General features: G+C 41.4%; 1 protein-coding gene across 3 annotated transcripts in view; it reads left to right on the forward strand.

The window, feature by feature from the left end:
- HTT (huntingtin) overlaps nucleotides 1-25,021 on the forward strand; it is an 87,749-nt gene that overhangs the window by 47,820 nt on the left and 14,908 nt on the right. For all 3 annotated transcript variants that reach the window (XM_068149633.1, XM_068149634.1, XM_068149635.1), the window contains 22 exons: nucleotides 529-584; nucleotides 1,468-1,616; nucleotides 2,794-2,930; nucleotides 4,958-5,074; nucleotides 6,131-6,253; nucleotides 7,297-7,535; nucleotides 8,554-8,696; nucleotides 11,335-11,542; nucleotides 12,819-12,960; nucleotides 14,241-14,420; nucleotides 15,783-15,959; nucleotides 16,195-16,271; nucleotides 16,756-16,894; nucleotides 18,239-18,361; nucleotides 19,568-19,781; nucleotides 19,997-20,142; nucleotides 20,573-20,750; nucleotides 21,024-21,119; nucleotides 22,203-22,390; nucleotides 23,237-23,363; nucleotides 23,773-23,873; nucleotides 24,475-24,629. In XM_068149633.1, the coding sequence (XP_068005734.1) occupies nucleotides 529-584; nucleotides 1,468-1,616; nucleotides 2,794-2,930; nucleotides 4,958-5,074; nucleotides 6,131-6,253; nucleotides 7,297-7,535; nucleotides 8,554-8,696; nucleotides 11,335-11,542; nucleotides 12,819-12,960; nucleotides 14,241-14,420; nucleotides 15,783-15,959; nucleotides 16,195-16,271; nucleotides 16,756-16,894; nucleotides 18,239-18,361; nucleotides 19,568-19,781; nucleotides 19,997-20,142; nucleotides 20,573-20,750; nucleotides 21,024-21,119; nucleotides 22,203-22,390; nucleotides 23,237-23,363; nucleotides 23,773-23,873; nucleotides 24,475-24,629 (3,215 nt within the window). The remainder of the gene's footprint in view (nucleotides 1-528; nucleotides 585-1,467; nucleotides 1,617-2,793; nucleotides 2,931-4,957; nucleotides 5,075-6,130; nucleotides 6,254-7,296; nucleotides 7,536-8,553; nucleotides 8,697-11,334; nucleotides 11,543-12,818; nucleotides 12,961-14,240; nucleotides 14,421-15,782; nucleotides 15,960-16,194; nucleotides 16,272-16,755; nucleotides 16,895-18,238; nucleotides 18,362-19,567; nucleotides 19,782-19,996; nucleotides 20,143-20,572; nucleotides 20,751-21,023; nucleotides 21,120-22,202; nucleotides 22,391-23,236; nucleotides 23,364-23,772; nucleotides 23,874-24,474; nucleotides 24,630-25,021) is intronic.

Here is a 25,021-nt window from a genome sequence, read left to right on the forward strand (position 1 = left end):
CTGTGTGGTTGTCCATGTGAGCAGTACATTTGTAACATATAACACAATTCAGGTGTTTGCTTTACAAGTGCTCTGTTTACCAGAGGATTTTCAGGTTTACAAACAGGTGAGAGTTGCAATGAGTAACTTTCATGTGAGTTTGTACATAGATCTTTTCAGTGCAGGAATATTCTGGATTGATCTTGATTTAGAGCTACATTTTTTTGGTTGATTCTTCATTTCTTGACTGTGCTGCCTCAAACAGTATGTGATACATGAGCAAGAGAGAAAGTTAAGTATATAGATAGGTAAAATGTGGCATGAGTTCATGCAGACAGTAATAAGCTCTAACATCAAGCAGATTCTCTTCTGTAACTGTAGAGGGAACACTTAATAACATACTGGCATGAGCTCTAAGTATAAATGATTTTCAGTGCCTGTCTTTCCTTTTTTCTCTTTCCAAAACATGCACTTTTATAACTCTGTCAAAATGATTTCAAGTGGGAATTAATGTCTCTGTATCTGTTGTACACTTTATTCTCTCTTCAGGTGTTTATTGGATTTGTGCTAAAGCAGTTTGAATACATTGAAGTTGGGCAGTTCAGGTATGAGCAAAGGTCCTTTGAGCACTGTGGGTCTACACCTGTCTGAAGCATGTAGTGATTAGCTTTGCTGGTTATTTCTGCCTTAAGAGAAAGGGAGAGGTTACCTTCTGGGCACTGTGCTTGCTTATTCTCTGAGGGTACTTAGGTTCCCTGTAGCTGAAGAAGTTGGGAAATAGCATAGAAAAAAAAATATCTTAAGATATATTCTCCTGTTTCTTTATGTGATACTGTAAAACCATTCCTTTGAGATTCCCCCCCCCAAACCTGTGCTTTCAGTAATCACCACTTCAGTACTAGGATTCAGTTGCTGAAGGGAGAGCTGCTTATCCCTGTTGTGGATTCAGTGTGAATCCATGTGTATTCTGACAGCTGGTACATTTTGTATAGATCAGCTATTTCTGGGTTTTTTTTCTCACACTTGAGTTTGTGTGAAGAGATGTTTGGGAGACTTTTGTTCTGTGGGTCTCCTGCAGAAATAGAATCATGAATTCTAGACTGGTTTGGGTTGGAAGGGACCTTAAAGATCATAGTAGTAGTATTGGTCAGGGTTGGAAGGGACCACAAGGATCACCTAGTTCCAACACCCCTGCAGGGGTCAGGAGTACCACTCCAAGGATGTCATGCCCATTAGCAAGTATGCTATAATATTAGTAATTGTGTAATAGGCAAAGCTTGAAAGAGAACTCTTGGCTGGGGAAAAAAACCCCATGACATAGTAGGGAATAAGGGATCAAAACTACAGCAACATTGTGTGACAGCATCACACCACATTCATGTAAAACAACAATCTATGTACTGTGAAAAGGTGTTAATTTTTACTGAGCAGAGCTGTGCAATTCAAACTTGACACTTGTTTAAATGACTTTTTTTTTTTTCCCCCCAGGGAATCTGAGGCAATTATTCCTAATATCTTCTTTTTCTTGGTGTTGCTGTCTTATGAGCGGTATCATTCCAAGCAGATAATTGGAATTCCTAAGATCATTCAGCTGTGTGATGGAATCATGGCCAGTGGGAGGAAAGCTGTTACACATGGTAATTAAAATAAGCAAACAAGCAAAGGCACCAACACTAATGTTAGTAATAGTTAGGCAGTAAAACAATATTGAATACTGAGCTATGGAAAATTACAGTATCACTAAGGTTGGAAGAGACCTCAAAGGTCATTGAGTCCAACCTGTCACTGCAGACTTCCTGACTAGACCATGACACCAAGTGCCACATCCAGTCCCCTCTTGAACACCTCCAGGGATGGCGAATCCACCACCTCCCTGGGCAGCACATTCCAATGATGAATGACTCGCTTGAAGAACCTTCTCCTCATCTCCAGCCTAAACTTCCCCTGGTGCAGCTTGAGACTGTGTCCCCTTGTTCTGGTGCTGGTTGCCTGGGAGAAGAGACCAACCCCTTCCTGGCTACAACCACCTTTCAGGTAGTTGTAGAGAGCAATGAGGTCACCCCTGAGCCTCCTCTTCTCCAGGCTAAACAACCCCAGCTCCCTCAGCCTCTCCTCACAGGGCTGTGTTCAAGGCCTCTCCCCAGCCTTGTTGCCCTTCTCTGGACAAGTTCAAGTGTCTCAATGTCCTTCCTAAACTGAGGGGCCAGGAACTGGACGCAGTACTCAAGGTGTGACCTAACCAGTGCAGAGTACAGTACCTACTGCTTGCTCCACAAGCCACTAGCTTTTACATTTTTAACGTGTGAAATGAGTCTCATCTCCTTCCTTCAGGAAGTTTTGGTACTCTACTAAGACTTCTAGCCTATGTTTTATATTGTACATAATAGCAGCAAAACTTTTATTTAAGTCTTTATTAGGTAGTAAGTTCACAACATAGCAGCTCTTTAAAGGATTTGATATTACATCTTTAATCTTTAAATCTGTTAAAATTTGATATTAAATCTTCCTCTTTCAGCCTTCAAGTGAAAGCATCTCTCATACTTACCAGTGATGCTGCTGAGAAATACTTGATAAAAATACCTATTCTAGCTCTATGAGGATAGGAAAATGTGTCCATAATGTAGGTCTCTCTACTAGAAGTAAAAAGATAGACAACATTGTGCATAATATTAGGGACTTTGCTTTAAGGGATGGGGAAAACCTTTAATAAAGTGAAGCACAATTTATTTTTAGTAGCTGAAGGGTTAGAATAAGAAAACACTGTTCAAGAATTATTTGTCTCATACTAACACATACAAACAAATCTCATTTCAGCAATACCAGCTCTACAACCCATTGTTCATGATCTCTTTGTGTTGAGAGGAACAAATAAAGCTGATGCTGGGAAAGAGTTGGAAACACAAAAGGAAGTGGTAGTCTCAATGCTGCTGAGACTTATACAGTACCATCAGGTGAGAGAGGAGGACAAAGTGTTCCTGTTTGTGATGTCTAAGAGGGTAGCATTGCTTTGCCTGCTAAAAATGCTTCAGGCAGAGTCAATGATTTTCTGTACAAAACTTGAGTAGCTGCACTCTGTGTGTGATCTTTCCTTCTAGAGAGAGCAGGCAAAGATTTTTGGGGTAGGGGAAAGATTCTGCACTGCTAATCAGTATTTCAGATGAACTAGCATGTCAAGCCTGGGTAACAAAGTACTGAAAAAACTCCACCTGGGGTTGTGGTCTTGGTTGTACTGCAGATTGAATACATAGAAGGCTAGTTAGAAGAGTTGTAAGAAATTGAGATACAAGAAGCAGAAAAGAATGGGTGTGAAAGGGGAAGAGAGGACAGAAGTAAAAGTAGGAAATACACCATACAGAGATGATTTGGGTGTTGCTGTTCAAGAGCAAGATCTTCATTAACATTCTAAATTATTAACAATTTGAATAAGGTAATGAAACTGGGAGTTAGACAGTTGTTAGCATTTACTTTGCCCCAGACTTCATGGGTCTGGAAAACATGCTTCTGCTGTGTGGGAGTGCAAGAATGACTTCCACTTGGTTTAAAAGAAAAACATTCAAGTAATTTTAAGAGAAGCAACATAATTAAGATGGGTTCTTACTGCTTGTTCAGGGGCTTAACAAACTTAATGTGTTTTTCCTTCCATCACTGGAAAATGCAGCTCTGGTGTATGCTAATGCAAGTAATGTATTTTCAGAGAAGAACAGGGGAAAAAGTCAGCACATCTTGTCAAAATAATTTGTTAGAACTGCATGTTCAGATTGGGGTAATTTTGTGTATCCACATTTTCTTTTGAATCTGTAGTTTTATAATCATAAAATGACTAATGTAACTATTTGAAATGACACTCTGTAGACACATGATGTGAAATAGTGAATAACTTTGTGTTACATAAGGTACTGCAATTGCTAGCAGATCCCCTCCTGACACACTTAACCTATTAAAGACCACCCATGCACTGCTCTTCCCACACCAGCCCATTTGTACTTCTTATTCTGGCCTGTTCTGACGCTGCACTGGTTACAAAGTAAGCCCTGGGCAGCTCTCTTGTTCCCTGCTTTGACTGGGGAGTTCTGCAGTGGTGTCCCTGTAATTGGAGAGGCAACTTTTAACATATTTTCTGTTCCAACTGGAGCTCATGTCACTCAGCCCAGAACTGCTCCTATCCTTTCTTGTAGGAAAGCTTTTTGGGTAGAAAGTCATCTGATGATCATGGGTGTTTTGGTTTGTTTTTGGTTGTGTTTGGGTTTTTTTTGCCTTTTAATTGGCTGTGTTTCTGGGCCTGAACTATCTGAATTTCTTTTATAAGTGCTCCACCTAACTGGTTTCCTGAACCAGATTCTTCTGTCCCTTGGGCCCATCTATGCTTGAAAGTGTGGTCTCTGTAGCCCTCAACACAACAACTCAAAGTGATCCTTGCTGCTGTTCTCCATTATCATAGTATCATAGTATCAGTCAGGGTTGGAAGGGAGTACAAGGACCATCTAGTTCCAACCCCCCTGCCATGGGCAGGGACACCCCACACTAGATCAGGCTCTCCTATAAACTTTGATATCACAGTGACATAACCCAGGTGAATAAGCTCCATAAGAATGTCTGTTCTGTTGACCAAATTTAAACTTGGAGCTGCAGCAAAGAAAGAACACACATGTGGGAAACTGCCCTGTCCCTTCCTCCCCTTTCTGTGGAGCATGCAGTGCAGCATTTAAATTCACTGTTATTTTTCCAATTCTTTGAATAATCTTTTGAGAAGTGCCACTTAGAAAGTAACTTAAAAGGAAAAGTCAGAGGTAAGAGCAAGCTTTTAACCTGAACATGGGGGGGGTTAGAAATGTTATCTCATTTCTCATGTGGGTTATCTTTTCTTACTGCTTTTAGTGGCAAATGGACACAACAGTAAATATTTTTCCCACTATGGTATTACTTCAGCGTTTCCTGTTACTGTGGCTGTTTACTTGCATTCTTTTGGACTCTTCCTCAGGTGCTAGAAATGTTCATTTTAGTATTGCAACAGTGCCATAAAGAAAATGAAGAGAAATGGAAACGACTGTCCCGGCAAATAGCTGACATTATTCTCCCAATGCTTGCGAAACAACAGGTCATTATTTGAAATGTTAATCTATAAGCATGTAAAACAATTGCTATCATATATGTATCAGTAATGGGTTTGGATATTTGATTATTTTTTTTAATGAAGACAGATTTTCTTGAATGTGTTTGCCATATCTGAACAAATATTTGCTGCGAGGTAAACTCTCTTCGAAGTGATAGTAAAGTTCATTAAAGTTCATTATGTGCACTGTATTTGAGGCTGTTTCCAGAGGAAGCTTATTCATCTCTTACATGATTGTGTCAGAGCAATTAGTTCATGGTGTTAAGACTCTCTCATATTTGTAGTGTGTCAACATTACTTTTTTGGTGTGCCTGCAGTTGTATGAGGAGAGTGAAAACGTAGTCTACAACTGCATTTAAACAGAACTTCCTGCATTTCAACTTCTGCTTCTTGCTTCTCATCCTAGTCCTGCATTCCATTGAAAACCTTCTGGCTGTTTCTTCTGTGATGGCAGATCTGTGAGATCTGCATGAGAAGATCTCATGGCTGGAGAGAAGGGGCAGTTACTGAATTTGATTTAAGCTTGTTCAGATTTTGAGTCCAGACCTTTGCTTTTTGCAATTGATTGGTTTATAATTTGTCTAAAACACCTGCTCAAGTCAGGTGTCCTGCCTCTGTTGCTGCAGTGCAGTAATATTGTAGCTCTTTGCTTTTCTGATGATTAGGAATTTTTTCCTCCTAGTTACTTGCTTAAGTTTATTCATGACCAGCATTGCTCTCTATAAATATGCCTGGTAGGATGTGCAGGGAGGAGAAAAGTTTTTCAGTTTTATGAGTAGTCAATCTTCTGGTCTCATCCTCTGAATACAGCTTATTTCTCCTAATGAAATTCAGTATCCATAGCATATATTTAATGTGACAGACTTTTTTTGGTCCATGTTCTCAAAACTCTTATGTAGGAAGGCCTGTAACAGAACTTGAATTTACCTTCCATGGCTTTTGGTTGCTCTGAATTTTGTACACCCAGGTTAGCATAGAGATCTTGAAACCACAAACTGGTAATTCTGTGTTGCAGTTACCTTTCAGCCTTGTGTTTTACAGATGCACATAGACTCTCATGAGGCTCTGGGAGTACTGAACACCTTGTTTGAAATTCTGGCTCCTTCATCCCTTCGCCCTGTGGACATGCTTTTAAGGAGTATGTTTGTTACTCCTAAAACAATGGTAAGCAGGTGGCTGGTGGTTGTTTGCTTTTTGCCCAGGGAAGAGAGAATCTTTCAGGCAAAACAGAAGAGTTTGTGCTTATCTTTCTTAATTGTAAATATGGTTTTAAAGTACCTGCAGCAGAGTTTAGTAAAGAATTGGTTAGAACTAGTTTAATTTACTAAATAAATAGGAATGTTCTACTGGCAGGGGGTTGGAATTAGATAGCCTTTGAGGTCTTTTTGAACTTACTTTATGAACCTATGAATCTACTTGCCTTTATTTTGTGTTTTGAAGATCAGGAATGTAGAAAAACATAGAATGCAATTTAACAAGGCAAATAAATCCCATTTTCCTTATGGAAGTATTAGTACTGCTTTTGTAGCTGAGAGGCCGTGAATCTGATATCACAAACCCAGCACTTTTAACATAAAAGTCATTCCTTTCTCATAAGAAAGACACAGAGCTGTTGGAGCAAGTCCATAGGAGGGAGTGCAAAGATGCTCCAAGGGCTGGAGCACCTCTGCTATGTGGATAGGCTGAGGGAGCTGAGGTTATTCAGACTGGAGTCGAGAAGACTTCCCCAGGGGGGATGTTAGAGCTGCCTTTCAGTACCTGAAGGGATCCTACAGGAAGGCTGCAGAGGGACTTTTCATAAGGGTGTCTAGAGACAGCACAAGGAGGAATGGTCTGAAGCTGAGTCATGTTAGACTGGATCTTGGGAAGAAGTTCTTCAGCACGAGGATGGTGAGACTGTGGAATAGGCTGCCCAGGGAGACTGTGACTGCCTTCTCCCTGGGAGTGTTTGAGGCCAGGTTGGATGAAGCTTTGAGCAGTTGAGTCTATTCGTGTGGTGTCCCTGCCCACGGTGGGGAGGTTGGAGTAGAAGATCTTTGAGGTTCCTTCCAGCTTGAGCCATTCTAGGATTCTCTGTTTCTCTGATTTTATACAGCAGTTAATGAAAATGTTTTGGGATTTCTGGGTTTTGTTTGGGTTTTTTGACACACCGTGATGTTGTGTTGCTTAACTTCAGAAGTATTCTCTCTTCTGCATCTCTGTGTTAGGCATCAGTGAACACTGTGCAGCTGTGGATTTCTGGAATTTTAGCTATCCTTAGAGTTCTGATCTCACAGTCAACAGAAGACATCGTTCTGTCCCGTATACAAGAGCTTTCCTTCTCACCATATTTGATTTCATGTCAAGCCATTAACAGGCTGAGACATGGAGAAAATAATGGAACAGCACTAGAGGATCGCCCGGAGGCCAAACAGGCTAAATACCTGCCTGAAGAGACCTTCTCCAGGTGTGTTGGCTTTTGAATAACTAGAGAAAGATGAAGACTTCTGAGGAATCACCAATACTCTGAAAATTTATACACCTGTAGGGCTCCTATCTAATAGCAGTAAAGTCTGTTAATGATTTAGGAGCAGTGTGAGTAGAGGAAGGAACAATGAGAAGGGTAGCGGAGGAATGAGATGAGTGGTTGGTAGTAGGGACTTTGGGCTGTTCTGATTCCTCTTCTTGAGTCAAGTGCAGGACATGGGACTTACTAAAATCAGGTCCACAAACTTCACTGGTAACCCTTTCCTTCTTCCCTGTGTGGGGACTGAAAAATGAGTCATGTCCTTAGTGGAAACTCAGATGGGAATCTGGGCAGTAGATGGATTTGAACCTATGAAGTTGGTCCTGCTCTTTATTTCCTCTTTTTAAAGAGCTGGCTTTGTCTAGTTAACTTTCTGTGCTGATATCCTCAGAAGACAAAGTTCAGGCAGAGGAAATATGGAGAGATGCAGTGTCATTATGTCTTTATCTGCTGGGAAGCATTTGAAGTAACTATTGGAGAACTTTTTATTCAAGTATGCAACTCCAGATAGAACTAAAATTCCGTTTGTTGTCATTCAGCTCAATATGAGGGTGATGAGTAAAGAGAAAAGGGGTTTTAATGTGACTTTATGTCTGGTGGAAGTGAGCAGAGGAACAATTATGGCCAGGATCAGAGATGACTTTCCTCAGATGCCCTTTTTTGGTGTTTCTTTTGGTCATGCATGCATTTTAACATGACTTCAGCTGATGAGAAGATAACCCAGATCTGATACACGATTATTGAATCGCTTTTGATCGTGTCTTTATACCTATAGCATGATATTTGCTTTGAGACACCCTGTTCTTTAGCATTTAATGTAGGATCCTATTTAGGATGGATGGACAAGAGTTAGTACTTTATTTTTCCACCTTGCCAAGTTTCACAAGCAACCTTCACCTTATTCTGAAAGGTGTTGCACTGCCAATTTTTCTGTTGATTGTACACCTGCTTTTTGAAGGTTCTTACTGCAACTTGTTGGCATTCTACTGGAAGATATTGTTACCAAACAGTTGAAAGTGGACATGAATGAGCAGCAGCATACTTTCTACTGCCAGGAGCTGGGCACACTGCTTATGTGCTTAATACATATCTTCAAATCAGGTAATACTTTCAACGTTGCCTTGTGTGGTAGCATGCGGTGGCAGGGTGGTTTGCCAGTTCTGAGACAGCTGTTGACTGCAGTGAGCTGCTGAGAAGGAATAAAGAAGTGCCAAAGAATCTCCCAAACTTTGTGCATGCAGGGAACAATTTTCAAGTTTCTGTCTGTAACAAAATGTAATGAGTGACTTTTAATCTCTTCTAACTGTCTAAAACTTTTCGTTGTGGTTTTCTTAAAGGCACCTGAGCCTCAAAACCACCACAAGACCAAAAATGCTAAGCATTCTAAATTTGTGGCTGGATTTCTCCTTGGTTTTCTCAGTTTGGAGGTCCGTGGGGATGACCAGACTTAAAATACTGAGTTACAGCTGCAGCACTACAGGTGTAGCTTAGAGCAACTTGTGTCTGGGAACAGGCTAAGGTCTCCTATCTTTGTTTTTTGAGCCACTATTCTACTTGGATGTTTTTTCAACACATGAGCATTTCTGACTCCTGTGTATTTAACTGTGAGGACCTACAGGATTAGAAATGGACATTTCCAGTGTGCTACTTTGAAGTTAGAAATAAAAGGCACAAAGTGAAAGGACCAGCATGCAGTGGCTTTCATGACTGTGGAAGGTCACTAGATGGTGCAATTACTGCAGATGCAGGAAGCTGGAATGGTTTGCTAGTTAGAAGCCAAGTTTTGAGGCTCAGTTACTTTCCCCATTGTTTGCTGTTGCCATTGTGTATTTATCCATCCTGGGGGCAACTGGTTCACATGGCTATGGAATGTACAGCTTCCTTCTTCTGTATGTCTGGCAAGGCAAGCAGCAAGCACTACAGACTTGAGGGCCAATGGCATCCTGGCCTGCATTAGGAATAGTGTGGCTAGCAGGAGCAGGGAAGTCATTGTGCCCCTGTATTCTGCATTGGTTAGGCCACACCTTGAGTACTGTGTCCAGTTCTGGGCCCCTCAGTTTAAGAAGGACATCGAAACACTTGAACGTGTCCAGAGAAGGGCAACGAGGCTGGGGAGAGGCCTTGAGCACAGCCCTGTGAGGAGAGGCTGAGGGAGCTGGGATTGTTTAGCCTGGAGAAGAGGAAGCTCAGGGGAGACCTTCTTGATTGTCTACAAGTACCTGAAAGGTGGTTGTAGCTGGGAGGGGGTTGGTCTCTTCTCCCAGGCAACCAGTAACAGAACAAGAGGACACAGTCTCAAGCTGCACCAGGGGAGGTTTAGACTCAAGGTGAGGAGAAAGTTCTTCACCGAGCGAGTCGTTTGTCATTGGAATGTGCTGCCCAGGGAGGTGGTGGAGTCACTGTCCCTGGAGGTGTTCAAGAGGAGATTGGACGTGGCACTTGGTGCCATGGTCTAGTCATGGGGTCTGTGTTTATAGGTTGGACTCGATGATCTTTGAGGTCTCTTCCAACCTTAGTTATACTGTGATACTGTGACTTCCTTCATTATTCCCATTAGCTCTTGGTTTCTAACTGGCTCTGAAGAAACTTTCCCCCTGATCTTACCTTCTCATGGAAACTCGAAGGCTGTACCTTTAGAGTGCTCAAAGTTTGTCCATTTTCCTTGTTTTCCCTTTTGGCTTATGAGTACAGAATCAGCAAGTCAGAAGGCAAAAGCCAGCTGTTGTATTGACTTTCCTTCAGCATTTCCTTTTTGCACGTTAGAAAGTGGGTAGAAGGATGTCAGCTTAGTTTGAACTAAGTGTGTTTGGGAAGCCATCCTCTGAAGTAGGACACCTGTAAGCGATCTTCCTTAGCACATGGAAGAGTAGTTGCAGAGTGGTTCTTAATTAGAACTTCTGTGGTTTACTTTATAAACAAAGCAAACAAAAATCAACCTGAAATCCTTGTCTTGTAATTAACAGTTTTAAATTTGCACTTTTAGATGCGTGATAGAGAGCAAGTTGAGAAGATAAATTGGAATGGTAATGAAAACTATCTGTAGCATTACTTACTTGCTGACTTGCTGGAGCATGTCCAGAGGAGGGCAAGGTTGTTGAGGGGCTTGGAACACAAGCCCTATGAGGAGAGACTGAGGGAGCTGGGGCTGCTTAGCCTGGAGAAGAGGAGACTCAGGGGTGACCTTACTGCTCTCTACAGATACCTGAAGGGAGGTTGTAGACAGGCAGAGGTTGGTCTCTTCTCCCAGGCAGCCAGTACCAGAACAAGAGGACACAGTCTCAGGCTGTGCCAGGGGAGGTTTAGGCTGGATGTTAGGAGGAAGTTCTATACAGAGAGAGTGATTGCCCATTGGAATGTGCTGCCCAGGGAGGTGGTGGAGTCACCATCACTGGAGGTGTTCAGGAAGAGACTTGATAGGGTGCTTGGTTGCATGGTTTAGTTGATTAGGTAGTGTTGGATGATAGGTTGGACACAATGGTCTTGAAGGTCTCTTCCAACCTGGTTTATTCTATTCTATTTTATTCTATTCTACTGAGTCTGGGAGCTGTTTGTTACTGATTGACACACTGCCCTTGGGCTAACTCCATGACTTGTCTTCCATTTGTAAAACCCTTCAGAATACACCTTTCTTGCAGGCTTGTGAACCAAGTTTTGTATTCTCAGAGTACCTTCAATTGCTTTAAAACTTCATGGTTCAGACTAGATGGTAGTTGCTTTAACTTGCTGCTATTACTTTCAGGGATGTTCAGAAGAATCACAGCTGCAGCCACCAGGCTTTTTACAGGAGATGGATGTGATGGCAGTTTCTACACCCTGGAAAGTTTGAGTGACCTTGTTCAGTCGATGATTCCCACACATCCTTCGTTAGTTCTCCTTTGGTGTCAAATCCTGCTTCTCGTCAATTACACCAACTACAACTGGTGGTCAGAAGTGCATCAAACCCCAAAGTAAGATTTATTTTAATCTCTGATAGTAATAGTGTGTTTTATAATGGCTTAAAAAAACACCTCTCTCTCTTATTTCTGCTAAACTTGTCAGCTGGTTGAATTGTACAGTTTGGATGTTGAACTGGATAATCCTGCATTTACTCTGTGTGTGTGTGTGTGTATTACCTATTCTGCTATCAATAGGTCTTCCTATCTAAGAAACATGTCCTGCACTCAGTTATTCCTCAGAACTGCCACTTAATCTTTCTGCTTTCAGGACAAGACAGCTTTATCTGTGTAGTGCTTCTGCTTATTATTATGGCAATAACTATAACAAAATACTCAGTATTTTGTATTTCATGTTCCTATAGAGAGTTTGTATTTCACCTTGTAGCAAGTAACCAGCCAGCATAGATGACAGACACTCTGTGTTTCTGGTTGCTAGAACTGTAGCTATTTGTTCTCAGTGGGTCTAATGCTAAATGCTATCAAGCACTTTGGTAACCTCACTTAACATTAGTTGTCTGAAAATGGGAGATTTGGTCTAAAATGAGTGTTCTCTCAGACTGGAAGGATTCATTCTCTGGGGGTAAGGAAGATAGCCCCTGTGGGGTAGGTGTCCTTCTCTGTTAACTCTGAGATTTACAACAGACTTGAGGTGTCTGCTGCTTATGCAATGAGTGTCAGAGAAGAGTGATCTTGCTCTCCAACACAAGTGTATCAGTGCATGCTCAAATGTGAGGTTCTTGCCTCAGTTCCACTGCAGGATGTGAAAAATACGTACCCTGGTTTGAGGAAACATGACATTTCCAGTCATAGGAGCAGAATAAGGCAACTAAAATAACAAAGATGCCATCTGCTATTTGTTGCAGTTACTTCTTTTTAATTTACCAATATCACCTCTTTTTCTTTTTTCTTTTTGTCTGAGCTGGGCATCACTTTCAGTCTGACATTAGACTCCGTGCTTCAGAACACTGATTTGGCTTGAGAAGAAAATACAATATTAGGTTCTGTTATCCTGCCAGAGATGCAGTAGGCCATGATGTTCTTTTCAGTTATCTGTTAAGTTCTTCAGGCTGTCCAAGAAGCATTAAGCATGGGAAACCAAACCAAACCAAAAAGATCCTGCAGTTGTTAGAAAGAGAAGGGCTGGGGAAAAGCAAAGTGTCTGCTTCAAACCGGTATGATGAATAAATGAAGCTTCTGGGAACATGAATGTTATGTAGAGACATTGGTGGAGTATTCATAACGTTAATGGTTCATAAAATCATGACAAAACATGATGTGCTTCTTGCAGGAGACACAGTCTTTCTACGACTAAGTTGCTTAGCCCTCAGATATCTGGGGACAGCAGTGAATCCGACTCGGAATCGAAACGTGGCATGTGCAATCGGGAGATAGTGAGAAGAGGAGCTCTCATTCTGTTCTGTGACTATGTTGTAAGCTTTGTCTTATGAATTTTACAAGTGTGGTCTGGAGTTATGTGATTCTAAGTGTGTTCATTACTGATGTGCATGAAGTCAATCTGTCTGGTTGGCAAGTGAAAAACAAAGACTTGTGAAACCAGCCCTTCTATCTTGTGGGGTGTGCATCTGTAAGCTTGGCTGTGACCTCAGCTGGCGTTGGGAAATCTGTTGTGGAAAAATAATGATAGTACAATGCAGACTCTTTATGCCATTATTTTAAAATAGGGAATTATACATGAAAAACTTTGGTTAGGTAAGATTTTTAGTCATGAAACACTTCACCTGGGTGTTGCTGGAATCACCTGGTCGATGGTAGGCTGAACATGAGCCTGCAGTGTGCCCAGGCAGCCAAGAGGTCCAATGGCATCCTGGCCTGCATCAGGAGCAGTGTGGCCAGCAGGAGCAGGGAGGTCATTCTGCCCCTGTACACTGCACTGGTTAGGCCACACCTCGAGTACTGTGTCCAGTTCTGGGCCTCTCAGTTTAGGAAGGAGGTTGACTTGCTGGAACAAGTCCAGAGAAGAGCAACAAAGTTGGTGAGGGGTTTGGAACACAAGCCCTATGAGGAAAGACTGAGGGAGCTGGGGTTGCTCAGCCTGGAGAAGAGGAGACTCAGGGGTGACCTTATCACTCTCTACAACTACCTGAAGGGAGGTTGTGGACAGGCGGATGATGGTCTCTTCTCCCAGGCACCCAGTACCAGAACAAGAGGACACAGTCTCAGGCTGTGCCAGGGGAGGTTCAGGTTGGGTATTAGGAAGAAGTTCTATACAGAAAGAGTGATTGCCCATTGGAATGGGCTGCCCAAGGAGGTGATGGAGTCGCTGTCATTGAAGGTGTTCAGGAGGAGACTTGATGGGGTGCTTGGTGCCATGGGTTAGCTGTTTAGGTGGGTTGGATTGGTTGATGGGTTGGACGTGATGATCTTGAAGGTCTCTTCCAACCTGGTTTGGTTTATTCTAAATAAATGGTTTACTTATTCAATCTGTCTGGTTGGCAAGTGAAAAACAAAGACTTGTGAAACCAGCCCTTCTATCTTGTGAGGTGTGCATCTGTAAGCTTGGCTGTGACCTCAGCTGGCGTTGGGAAATCTGTTGTGGAAAAATAATGATAGTACAATGCAGACTCTTTATGCCATTATTTTAAAATAGGGAATTATACATGAAAACCTTTGTTGGTTAGGTAAGATTTTTAGTCATGAAACACTTCACCTGGGTGTTGCTGGAATCACCTTTTCACTTTTTCCCTTCTAGTGTCAAAACCTGCACGATTCAGAACATTTGACCTGGCTTATTGTGAATCATGTTCAAGACTTGATTAATCTGTCCCACGAGCCTCCAGTGCAAGATTTTATTAGTGCTGTTCACAGGAATTCAGCAGCCAGTGGTCTCTTCATCCAGGCCATTCAGTCACGCTGTGAGAATCTTGCAGCTGTAAGTTTAACTTTGCCACTGTTTCAAGAGTAAAGCCGCTTGCGTTTCAGCAGAAGTTTAACTGATAAGTATGCAAATTCTGACATTTCTGGGTCATTTCTCAGCTTCTAATTTTATCTCTAAAGTCACTCCTTTTAAAAATGCAAACTTCAAACCTTATAATTTATCAGCACCTGCAGTATCAGATGTGTTCCAATCCATCAAATCTATGAATCCAATAGAGTTGGAGAAGCTGCTTGTCTTCCTTCCTGCTTATTACCCCCGCATAAGAAATAGCTGAAGGGTAAATTAGTGCTGTAACTTTCAACTTTAATGTCAGTGTCTCAGTAGCATAAAGAGCAGAACCACTAACTATAGAGGCAGGAATAGCAGCCAGTCCATCTTCATAGGACCTAATAACAAGAAGGTGATCTGCAAACTCATGCCTTCCCCACTATCTGTCCCCAGGTTATGGCTCCTTGGTGCGAGAAATCCTGCTTCAGAAGTTCAGTGTCTGATTTTTTGGTTGATTGTTTTGGTTTTCACATTAAAAAGAGTATGTGAGGTTTTGTAGGGAAGGAAGGTTGTATGTATCCCTCTTAATCATGGGAACTCATTAGGTGGGAAGTGTCACTTGCTGGGCTTCATCTAGAACCTAATAGTGGGAGATGCTGCTGCACTCTGAGTAGCCTGGTAATGTTTCCTGTCTCTTCCCATTGTCTCTGTGCAAATCTGGTGCTACTGAATTGGTGCTCTAGGCACGTGAGCAACACACTTCAAAGCTAGGTGAGCTGAATCTGGGATTTTAGGGTCTGAGAATCAGCAGAGTGAACTAAAGTAAAAGTTTCTGACTGGAAGATGTAGCCTTTCTGTGGAATATTTGCTGATTATCAGAGAAGTCAGTAAAATTACAAAACCTAATTTCTTCATACCCCTTTTTAATTCTGAGCAGCCATTGCTGTTTCTATGATTAAACATGTGCTGAGAAAAAAAATCTCTAATGTTTATCTGGATTTCTCTACTGTCTCTTTTCCTGCCTCTGCTCATCTTCTTACCTCCTTCCAGCAAGAGTTAAAGCTTCTTGCTGTTTTGAAGGCTTTCTACAAATCCACTTCTGCCTCTTCAGCTTTTTTCCCTAAAGGCTTTGCTCCTTATTTTGGGCTTATTCTAAGAGTAAGATTCTACAGTTAAACATCAAACACCTTAGTGTTCATATTAATTAACCCAGTAACTCAAACATTCACATCCTGATGCTGATACTCATCAGCTAGTCTTCCGCTCTCCTTTTATTCTAAATGCCTTTCCCGTTAGCTTTAAGATCTGTGTATGCCAACTGATTGCCTTTTTTTGTGCCTGTTCTTTCTGGTTTGTTTCAACACCTAGCCCACAACTCTGAAGAAGACTTTACAGTGCTTAGAAGGAATACATCTCAGCCAGTCTGGGGCTGTCCTGACGTTATACGTTGACAAGCTGCTGTGCACTCCCTTCCGTGTGCTCGCGCGCATGGTGGACACGCTGGCTTGCCGTCGGGTGGAGATGCTGCTGGCTGCAACTTTACAGGTAAAAATAAATCATTTCATTTCTAAATTAAGATTGGGTAGTGCTGGCAAGCATCAGCAAGGGTAGTAATTTAAAGTGCAGCAAGACAGGATGATGCTTAAGCGATTCTTATTGGGAAGGAAGTTGGTGTATGCAGTAATTGAGATGTGAGTCTTTACATTGCAGTTTTTCTGCCTACAGTTTTCCCAATCTGCTCAAAGTGCAGGTGGGAATTTTACTTTTTCCTTCCCTATAGAACAGCATTACTCAGTTGCCAGTTGAAGAACTTGATAGAATTCAGGAATACCTTCAAAACAGTGGACTAGCAACAAGGTAGGCAATACTAATTTATTGCAATTTAAGTTTAAGCACATGCAAATTTTACATTTGAGGAGGAGGTTCTTCACCATGAGAGTGGTGAGGCCCTGGAATGGGTTGTCCAGGGAGGTGGTTGGGGCCCTGTCCCTGGAGGTGTTTAAGAGCAGGCTGGATGAGGCTCTGGCCAGCCTGATCTAGTGTGGGGTGTCCCTGCCCACGGCAGGGGGGTTGGAACTAGATGATCCTTGTGGTCCCTTCCAACCCTGACTGATACTATGATACATCTCAATCAAATTTAAACCTTTATTCTTCATGATGCTGGGTTGATTTGTTTTGGCTACTGCTGAAACTTGCAGTTTGGCATTGTATGACCCTATATATCCAACAGAGACCTTACAACCCTATTGCTTTTCTCTCTGAGGATTAGAATTGACTCACTGGATGTCTTTCTATTTTTAAATGATAAACAAAACTCTCTCCTGATGTGTTCTTTTTTCAGACACCAAAGACTTTACTCACTCTTGGATAGGTTTCGTCTTATGGTAGCACCAGACACAAGCAGTCCTTCACCCCTGGTTACCTCACACCCACTAGATGGAGAAGACCAACCAGCTTTGGAGGATGTAATTCTAGACAAAGTAAGATTATTTTTAGAGTCACTAAAAGTGCCTTGGCTGTAACCAAGCTGTTGATCATCACAGAATATTTAAATACAGCTTATTTTTATTATGCAGTTCATGTTGTCAGATTTGTCAGTGAGCCTCAACTGCAGAGCAGTGAATGATTCCATGTGTTGGCTGACTGTTGAAGTTAGGATGAGTAATTAGCACGTGCATAGATGGCTGTTGACAATGATGTGAAGAACTATTAAGTTTTGTTTCTTTGTGTTAACTTAGTATCATAGTATCAGTCAGGGTTGGAAGGGACCACAAGGATCATCTAGTTCCAACCCCCCTGCCATGGGCAGGGACACCCCACACTAGATCAGGCTGGACAGAGCCTCAGCCAGCCTGGTCTTAAACACCTCCAGGGACCACCTCCCTGGACAACCCATTCCAGGGTTTCACCACTTCAATTGAAATATTTATCTAAGGTTCAGTAGAGGCAGATCTATACCCTTAATTGTCTATGTGTTTACTGCACTGGTCAGTTTTCTTCATTCTCTGAAGCCTGTTGGCTGTCTCCTGGCAATTATTTGTTTATTTCCTCTTGTCAACTTTAAGTTACGTTCTGTCTTTCATGTACTTAGATGCATTTATTTCAAGTGGGGTGGAAGTCTAAGAGTAAGCCTTTAGGACCTTACTTTCTAGTTTGCCCCATGGCACAGATAGCTTCTTTGCATCCTTTTGCTCCCAGAAGGGTGAGTCAGCAAATTGAGGATGTCCAGTTATCAGAAAGGAAACAGAGAAAAGGCAGAACTGAGCCTCTTTGTATTCCTTAATTCAATTAGTTATGTTATTAACTAATTCCTGTAGGCTCATCATTTGTCATTTAATGAGTAATATGCAGTGATGTGTGATGGTTTTCATTCATTTCAGTGATGTTCATCTGGTGATTTATTTGAATCTGAAGACTTTTCTTCCTTAGCTTTATTTGCTTTGGGGTTTATTTTGCTATTCCCATTGTCACAGGATGTGTTTGTGTGGCTGCTGAGTATTCTGAGCTTTCTCCTGAGCATTAGGATCTTAATACATACATCTGTGCTTTATGTTAAACTTATTTTTACCTTGTTTCCTCTCCAGACACTATGGAAATTAACAACTTGCCAGTGAACATCCATTGGTCTGGTTTAAGGTTGCCCATTCACCAGTTGTCTGGTTTACCTTGCTTTTTCCTTCCAATTGTTCTGATGTTAACCTGGCCTAGTGATCTCTTAAATGCACCACAACACAATGCCAGTGAGCAGCTCTCCCCCTGCTCCATGTACTGGGCTTTCTGAAAACAAATATGTAATAAATGTCTTTTTGTTTTAATTATTAAAGGACTGGTATGTGTCACTGGTGAGGTCACAGTGTTACATCAAGTCTGACTCAGCGCTGCTGGAAGGTGCAGAGCTGGTCAATAAGATCCCTCAGCCTGACCTGAACTCCTTCATGACCAACAAGGTAACTTGTCTTGTCAGATGAAACACAGTCAGCTGAAGAGGATGTGATTGTTTTGAATCCTCTTGTTGGTAGTGTTAATAGATTAGATTCTTAACTAGAAACACTCTAAACTTATATAATACTGGTAGTTCACTTCTTGAATTTCATTTCAGTTTGGAAAATGAAGCAGTAGAATCACAGAATTGTTTTGGCTGGAAAAGCCCTTTAAGATCATCCAGTCCAGCCATTCACTAACTCTGCCAAGGCTGGTGCTAAATCATGGCTCTTAGCCCCATATCTCTGTCTCTTTGAAACACCTCCAGGGATGAGGATTCAGCCACCTCCCTAGGGAGCCTGCTCCAGGGCTTGAGAACCCTTTCAGGAAAGAAGTTTCTTCTAATGTTCAGCCTAAACCTCCCCTGGTGCAATATGAGGCCAGTTGGCTCTCATTCTGTCACTTCTTATTAGGGAGAAGAGACAACCCCCACCTGGCAACAGCCTCCTCTCAGAGAGTTACAAAGAGTGAGGAGGTCTCCCCTCAGCCTCCAGTCTAAACTGTAGATGTTCCATTTCTGTGTCTAGCAGTGCTGCTAAAAGTAGCTATCTAGTAGTACAGACTGGATGTATACAGTGAGTTGAAGGTTAGTTTATGTATTGCAAAAATCCAGTTTTACCACTTTACATGATCTTCTTTTGCCATAGTGTCTCTCATAAAGCCAGATGTTTCAACCTTTCCACTATCTGTGCTAGATGACTTGCAACAAGTAGTAAACCTGGTGTAAACAACATCCTGTCTCTTACTCTGTTTTCTAACAACAGATTTTGTTCAAATTCTCTGCATTGCCTTTGCTGCTGGTATGCAGAAATAATAGTGGGAAACCCTTTTGAAAAAGGATTTTGTTTGGCTTAATGGTATGAAAGCTTAGTGCTTGAAGGTTCCTTGTTTATAGGTCAGTCTTAAGCTTTATGCACATATTGATCTGAAAATTCAGAATAAGCATATTGACTTTTCTTCCCAGTACAGTGGTGTGTGGAATTGAAATGTGAAAGACATTTGGGCTGAATTAGGGTATGGTTAGACCACAAGAGAGCCCAGGTCATAGCACAAGTTATGTAATTAAGATGGTGAGAAGTTAACATTTTATTAGTATGCCAGAATTTTACTGTCAGATTCTTGGCTTCTCTTCAATGCAATTTCTTTACTTTTTATTGACTATTTCATTTCAGGAATTCAACCTAAGCCTCTTAGCACCTTGTTTAAGCCTTGGCATGAATGAAATCTCCAGAGACCAGAAGAGTAACTTCTTTGAGACGGCTCGGAGGGTAACTCTGGATCATGTGTCTGCCACTGTACAAAACCTTCCTGCCAGCCACCAGGTTTTTCAGCCACTGTTGCCAGCTGAGCCATCAGCCTACTGGAAAAAACTGAGTGATATCTTTGGTAATAGAAATAATGGTCTTTTTAAGTTTATTCTCTCCTCTGCAGAGGTACTTTACAGATGTCTTGTGAATAGCTGACCTTGCTGTTTAACAAAACAATACTAAAAAATCAAGGTGCCTGGCCTAAAACTGCTTGTGAAATAGTTCTGATAAACATTTATTGTAGGGGAAACCCCACCCCCCAACTGCTAGATTTCATCCAGTCTTATTTTGTAGGCGATGAGAGGATGTATCAGTCTGTGATGATACTTTGTCGTGCACTGGCTCAGTATTTGTTGTTACTCTCAAAACTACCAGCTGGTCTCCGCGTTCCTCCTGACAAAGAGGATGACATCCTGAAGTTCATAGTGATGTCAGTGGAGGTAAGACACTGGAGTATAAGCAAAGATATGAGGAAAGGTTGGGAGAGGGCACAACTTTGAGTAAATTTGGATGGGCAGTTTTCTTAACTGTAGAGATCTTTTCAGTGATTGCTTTGTTTGACCTCTGTTGGTAAATCAGGTGGCCTTATGGGCCAAGAGAAGCTTTTTGCAAAGAGAGGTTGATGAGAATGATGGAATGGTTTGGAAGGATGATTTTTTGGGACACTAAAGGAACAGTATATAATGCTCATCATTTTCTTGTACTTAAAATAAATCCTGCTCTCTCAGGAAAAAACAAATCAATATAACTTGGTAGTAAGACTTTCCATATTGCTGAGTAAAAATCCAAGCAAACAAAGCATCTTTGATTAGAAGTTCTTTGGTTGTGAGAATTTGCTGTTAATGGGAGGTTTGTTTTGTTTTTGCACAGGCACTATCATGGCATTTAATGCATGACCAGATTCCATTAAGTGTAGATCTTCAAGCTGCTCTGGATTGTTGCTGTCTGACATTACAGCAGCCTAATCTCTGGAATCTGCTGGCTTCTGCAGCTAATGTGACATATGCTTGCTCCTTAATTAATTGCATTAGATTTATCATAGAAGCAGGTAAGTCAAATTTGAACAGCTGTGAGGAAATGTTCCTAATAAATTGTCAGCCATCACTGATCAAATGCTAGGTGTCTGGAATGTTTCTTAATCATTTTGTCACCAATTTATTGTTTTAATTTCTGACCTAAAAATTTTGTGTTCACTTTTGAACTTGGTAGGTGCCTTGGACATGTGAAGTATTTGACCACTATGTGTGGTTTGGGGGGAGAAAAAAATTGGAATATGAGATACATAATGGCTGTATCTTTGAATACTTTTGTCTTAATTCAGTTGCTGTTGAGCCTGGTAATCAACTTCTTAGTCCTGAAAGAAAGAAGAATACTTTAAAAGGCTTAAGTGAGGGTGAAGTTGATTCAAGCACACAGAGTAAGTAAATGGTGAATTCCACTTTTGTCTTAAGCTTCAACTGAAGAAATATTTGTGGGTGCCTTTCGGTATTACTTTTACACTTTTTTTAACAATGAGAGTTCAGCTGAGACCTCTTTTTATACTTGATAAATATTTATTAAATATGAGTGAATATGCCTTGAACAGATAGATTTGTTTTTTTCTAGAGGGGTGAAAATGAATGCAGATTTTATTGGGGGGATTCTGTTAGCTGTAGACTGAGACTTCTAAAGTGTTGTGTGAGTTTTCAGCTTCATGTGGGAAAGGTAGAATTTAGACACCATTGCTCTACTGGGGATTTTAAGCTAAAGCAGTAAATAAGAGGGGGAAGAAGGATCATTCATGTTTGAAGTGGACAAATGACAATTGAGAGTTTGTTCCTTTAAACCAAAGGAATCGATGTCTGTATGTAGACTTCAGAACATGGTTTAATGGCCATGGTGGTCTTAAGTTGAAGGTTGGACTCAATGATCTTAATGGTCTCTTCCAACCAAGACAATTCTGTGGGTGTCTGAATTGCCAATATTTCTCCTGAAGAATGGCAGACTCGTTCCCTGTCCCTCTACAGTATGGCAGCACTACATTGAGGAGAAAGTCTAGTGTTGTCCATGAGTGTGTGTAACATTGTCTTCCATGTCCAGCTGCAGAGATATCCTGCTTGGCAGATTTAGCATCAGGCCAGTTGTGAGACTGTTTTCTGATAGAACAGCTGAGTTTGGTCACTTGAAAGTCTCACAAATGCTCTGTTGGCTGTGGCCCATTCTGGCTGGGGTTCATGTGTGAGCTGCTCTGCTGACAGATCTCAGGTACTGGTGATCTCCAGCACTGAGGCTAGCAAACAACATAGGCCATTGTGGGGAGGGTGGTGGGAGGACTCTTCAGCTAGCTGGAATATTGTAGAATATTTGTTTTCATCTTTATTATGGTTTTGTCCTTCTTATTATGGTTTTGTCCTTCCTAGATGACACACTCCTTCATTAAGTGTTTTTTACTTCTCTCTTTTGAAATCATGAGTCTTTTGAGTAGATTGATAAAACTGAATTTCTTTTTCTCCCAACAAAGAAACTAAGCACATTACTGCAGCTTGTGAAATGGTAGCTGAGATGGTGGAATGCTTACAGACTGTCTTGGCACTGGGGCACAAAAGAAACACCAGTATCCCAGCATTCCTTACTCCTGTCCTGAAGAACATCATCATCAGTTTGGCAAGGCTGCCCCTAGTGAACAGTTACACAAGAGTGCCTCCCTTGGTATGTTCATTGTGCTTTGTTGTCAGCACTTAAAAAGCTATTGAACAACTTTTTGCAGACCAAATGTGGTGGTGCATCTCAAGTGCTACATCAGTAAGACTTCACCCTTTAGCTAATTTGATTAACCAGCTTGTCTGTTTGAACACTGAGTAGCAAGACCTGGTGGAGATCTCAAATGAGAGCTCACATGGATTTAAGAACACCTGATGATTATCTCCATGTATTGTTGGTGCTGTGAAATGAATTTGTTATGATAAACTTCCAAACCAGTATTGGACACATTTCTAGATAGTTCCTAAGTAGAGGAAAAAGGAACTTCTTGACATGTGCAAGGCCATTTCTCTGTCCTTTCTGTGTTTCTCAGCACTCTGTGTTTTCGAGGACATGTCAGAAGATACTAAATTTTCTTTGATTGGGACTCTCTTGCCCACTCTTGGTTGTTTCTTCGTGCTTTTTTAGGCATCAGTAATATGTGAACAGGTTTCCCTTTTCAGCATCATTTCTGTACAGTCTAGGAGCCATCTGGCATTTCAACTTTAATGTGTGACAGGAACTTACTTGGTTTTATCTCCAGTCCTGGGCAGTTGTATAAAATATGACAAACCCCTCAAACTAACCAAAAGCCAACAGCAACAAAGATCAGCAACCCCCACAAAGTTAGGAATGCTATGTAAAGTGAGTATTGGCTGTGTAAGATACTCAGCCTTTCTCTGAGCTCTTCTGGTTTGGGAGAATTGCTTTATTTACTGGTGTCTTCTTGCTTTTGAAGGGTGCATATGTATTTACAGCTGTCATGCAGATACATTTTCTGGTTTGGGTAAGGAGGCTTTCTTTGTATTTCTTCAGGTCTGGAAATTAGGCTGGTCACCAAAGCCTGCAGGTGACTTTGGCACAGTTTTTCCTGAAATCCCAGTGGAATTTCTTCAGGAGAAAGAAATCTTTAAGGAGTTCATCTATCGCATTAATACACTTGGTAGGTACAAAACATTAATACACTTGGTAGGTACAAAATGCAAACCACACCTCCCTAAGTGTTTTTCTGCAGGGCTGCTCTCAATCTCATCTTTCCCCAGCCTGTACTGATACCTAGGATTGTTCTGACACAGCTGCAGGACCTTATAGTTTACTTTGACAGTCGGACAGTCACAGTATTTGAGTGTACGTAAGAAGAAACCTGAGCAGGACCATTTCTAAAGGGTTCCTCACTTCCTAAAATAGAGCAATGTGTTTAAATGAAGCTGTAGCTGATGAGGAAAAATGACAAGATTGAATAGGAAATAGTACAGAACTAGATCTCTGGAAACACTGTACCCTTTTTAAATGCCATTCCGTGTCTAAGTTTGTATGGAGACATAAATGGCCACCTCTGAATGTCTCCATAGGATGGATCAGCCGTACTCAGTTTGAAGAGACTTGGGCTACTTTGCTTGGAGTGCTTGTGACTCAGCCCATTGTAATGGACCAAGAGGAGAACCAACAGGAGGTAATGGAATTCACTGCATTTTTTAAATTACATTTGACTTAAACTAGGAAAAAATGTTTCTATTAATAGAAACCTGAAAAGCAGAGACTAATGTTGGAAGAGGTTTTTGTATAGCTTTAGAAGACTATAGGAAGATGTACCTATACTTCTACAGACTAAAACTAAGAAATTGTTTCTATTTTATATTTCCTCCTTTTCCTATCCCTGTGAGTTCAGACACAGCCACCTTATGGTTTGAAGCTTCTGTAAGCATGTAAATAGAGTGGAAAATTTGAGTGAAGCTTTTCCAGCTTTCTGTTAGTCCGTCACTCCGTACACACCCCGGGTTCAAAGTTTGCTTGATGAGATGTTTGGACTTAGGCACAGTAGGAATTCCCAAAACTTCAAGAGAAAGTGCTTAGGTCAGCTAGATTTGTGGGTGGAAGAAGTCTACATGTCAGACTTAACTACTGATAATTCAGTGGAAGTTGGCAAACTGATACTTAGTGCTTTCAGGATTCTTTTGGCTTGCTTTGTTTTGGGTTGGTTTTTTGTTGGCTGTTGTTTTGGTTGTAGGTGGAGGTTTTTTTGCAATTCAAATTACATTAAGTTCATTTTGCAGGAAGATACAGAAAGGACCCAAATTAATGTTCTTGCAGTCCAAGCCATAACCTCCTTGGTGCTGAGTGCAATGACAATACCTGTGGCAGGAAATCCAGCAGTCAGCTGTTTGGAACAGCAGCCCCGCAATAAAGCTTTGAAAGCTCTGGACACGAGGTATGCTCTCACTTGTTCTGAAATTCATAACAGCTACACTTGTGGCTAATACACAACTTATAATGGCTTCACCTAGCTGTAGCAAAAATATCTATAGAATCATAGAATTGTTTTGGTTGGAAAAGTCCTTTAAGGTCATTGAGTCCAACCAGTGTGTAACTCTACGAAGGCTGGTGCTAAGACATGATCCTCAGAACCACATCTCTCCCTTTCTGAAACACCTTCAGGGGTAGGGATTCAACCACTTCCCTGGGAAGCCTGTTCCAGAGAACCCTTTTAGTGAAGAAGTTTCTTCTAATATCCAACCTAAACCTCTCCTGGTGCCATTTGAGACCAGTTCCTCTCCTGTCTTGATACTAGAGAGACAAAGCCAATCTCAACCTGTCCCGAAC

The sequence above is a fragment of the Melanerpes formicivorus genome, unplaced genomic scaffold (assembly GCF_026170545.1).
Source record: "Melanerpes formicivorus ecotype bairdi unplaced genomic scaffold, bMelFor1.0.p_v2 SCAF_18, whole genome shotgun sequence".
In the NCBI taxonomy this organism is placed as follows: domain Eukaryota; kingdom Metazoa; phylum Chordata; class Aves; order Piciformes; family Picidae; genus Melanerpes; species Melanerpes formicivorus.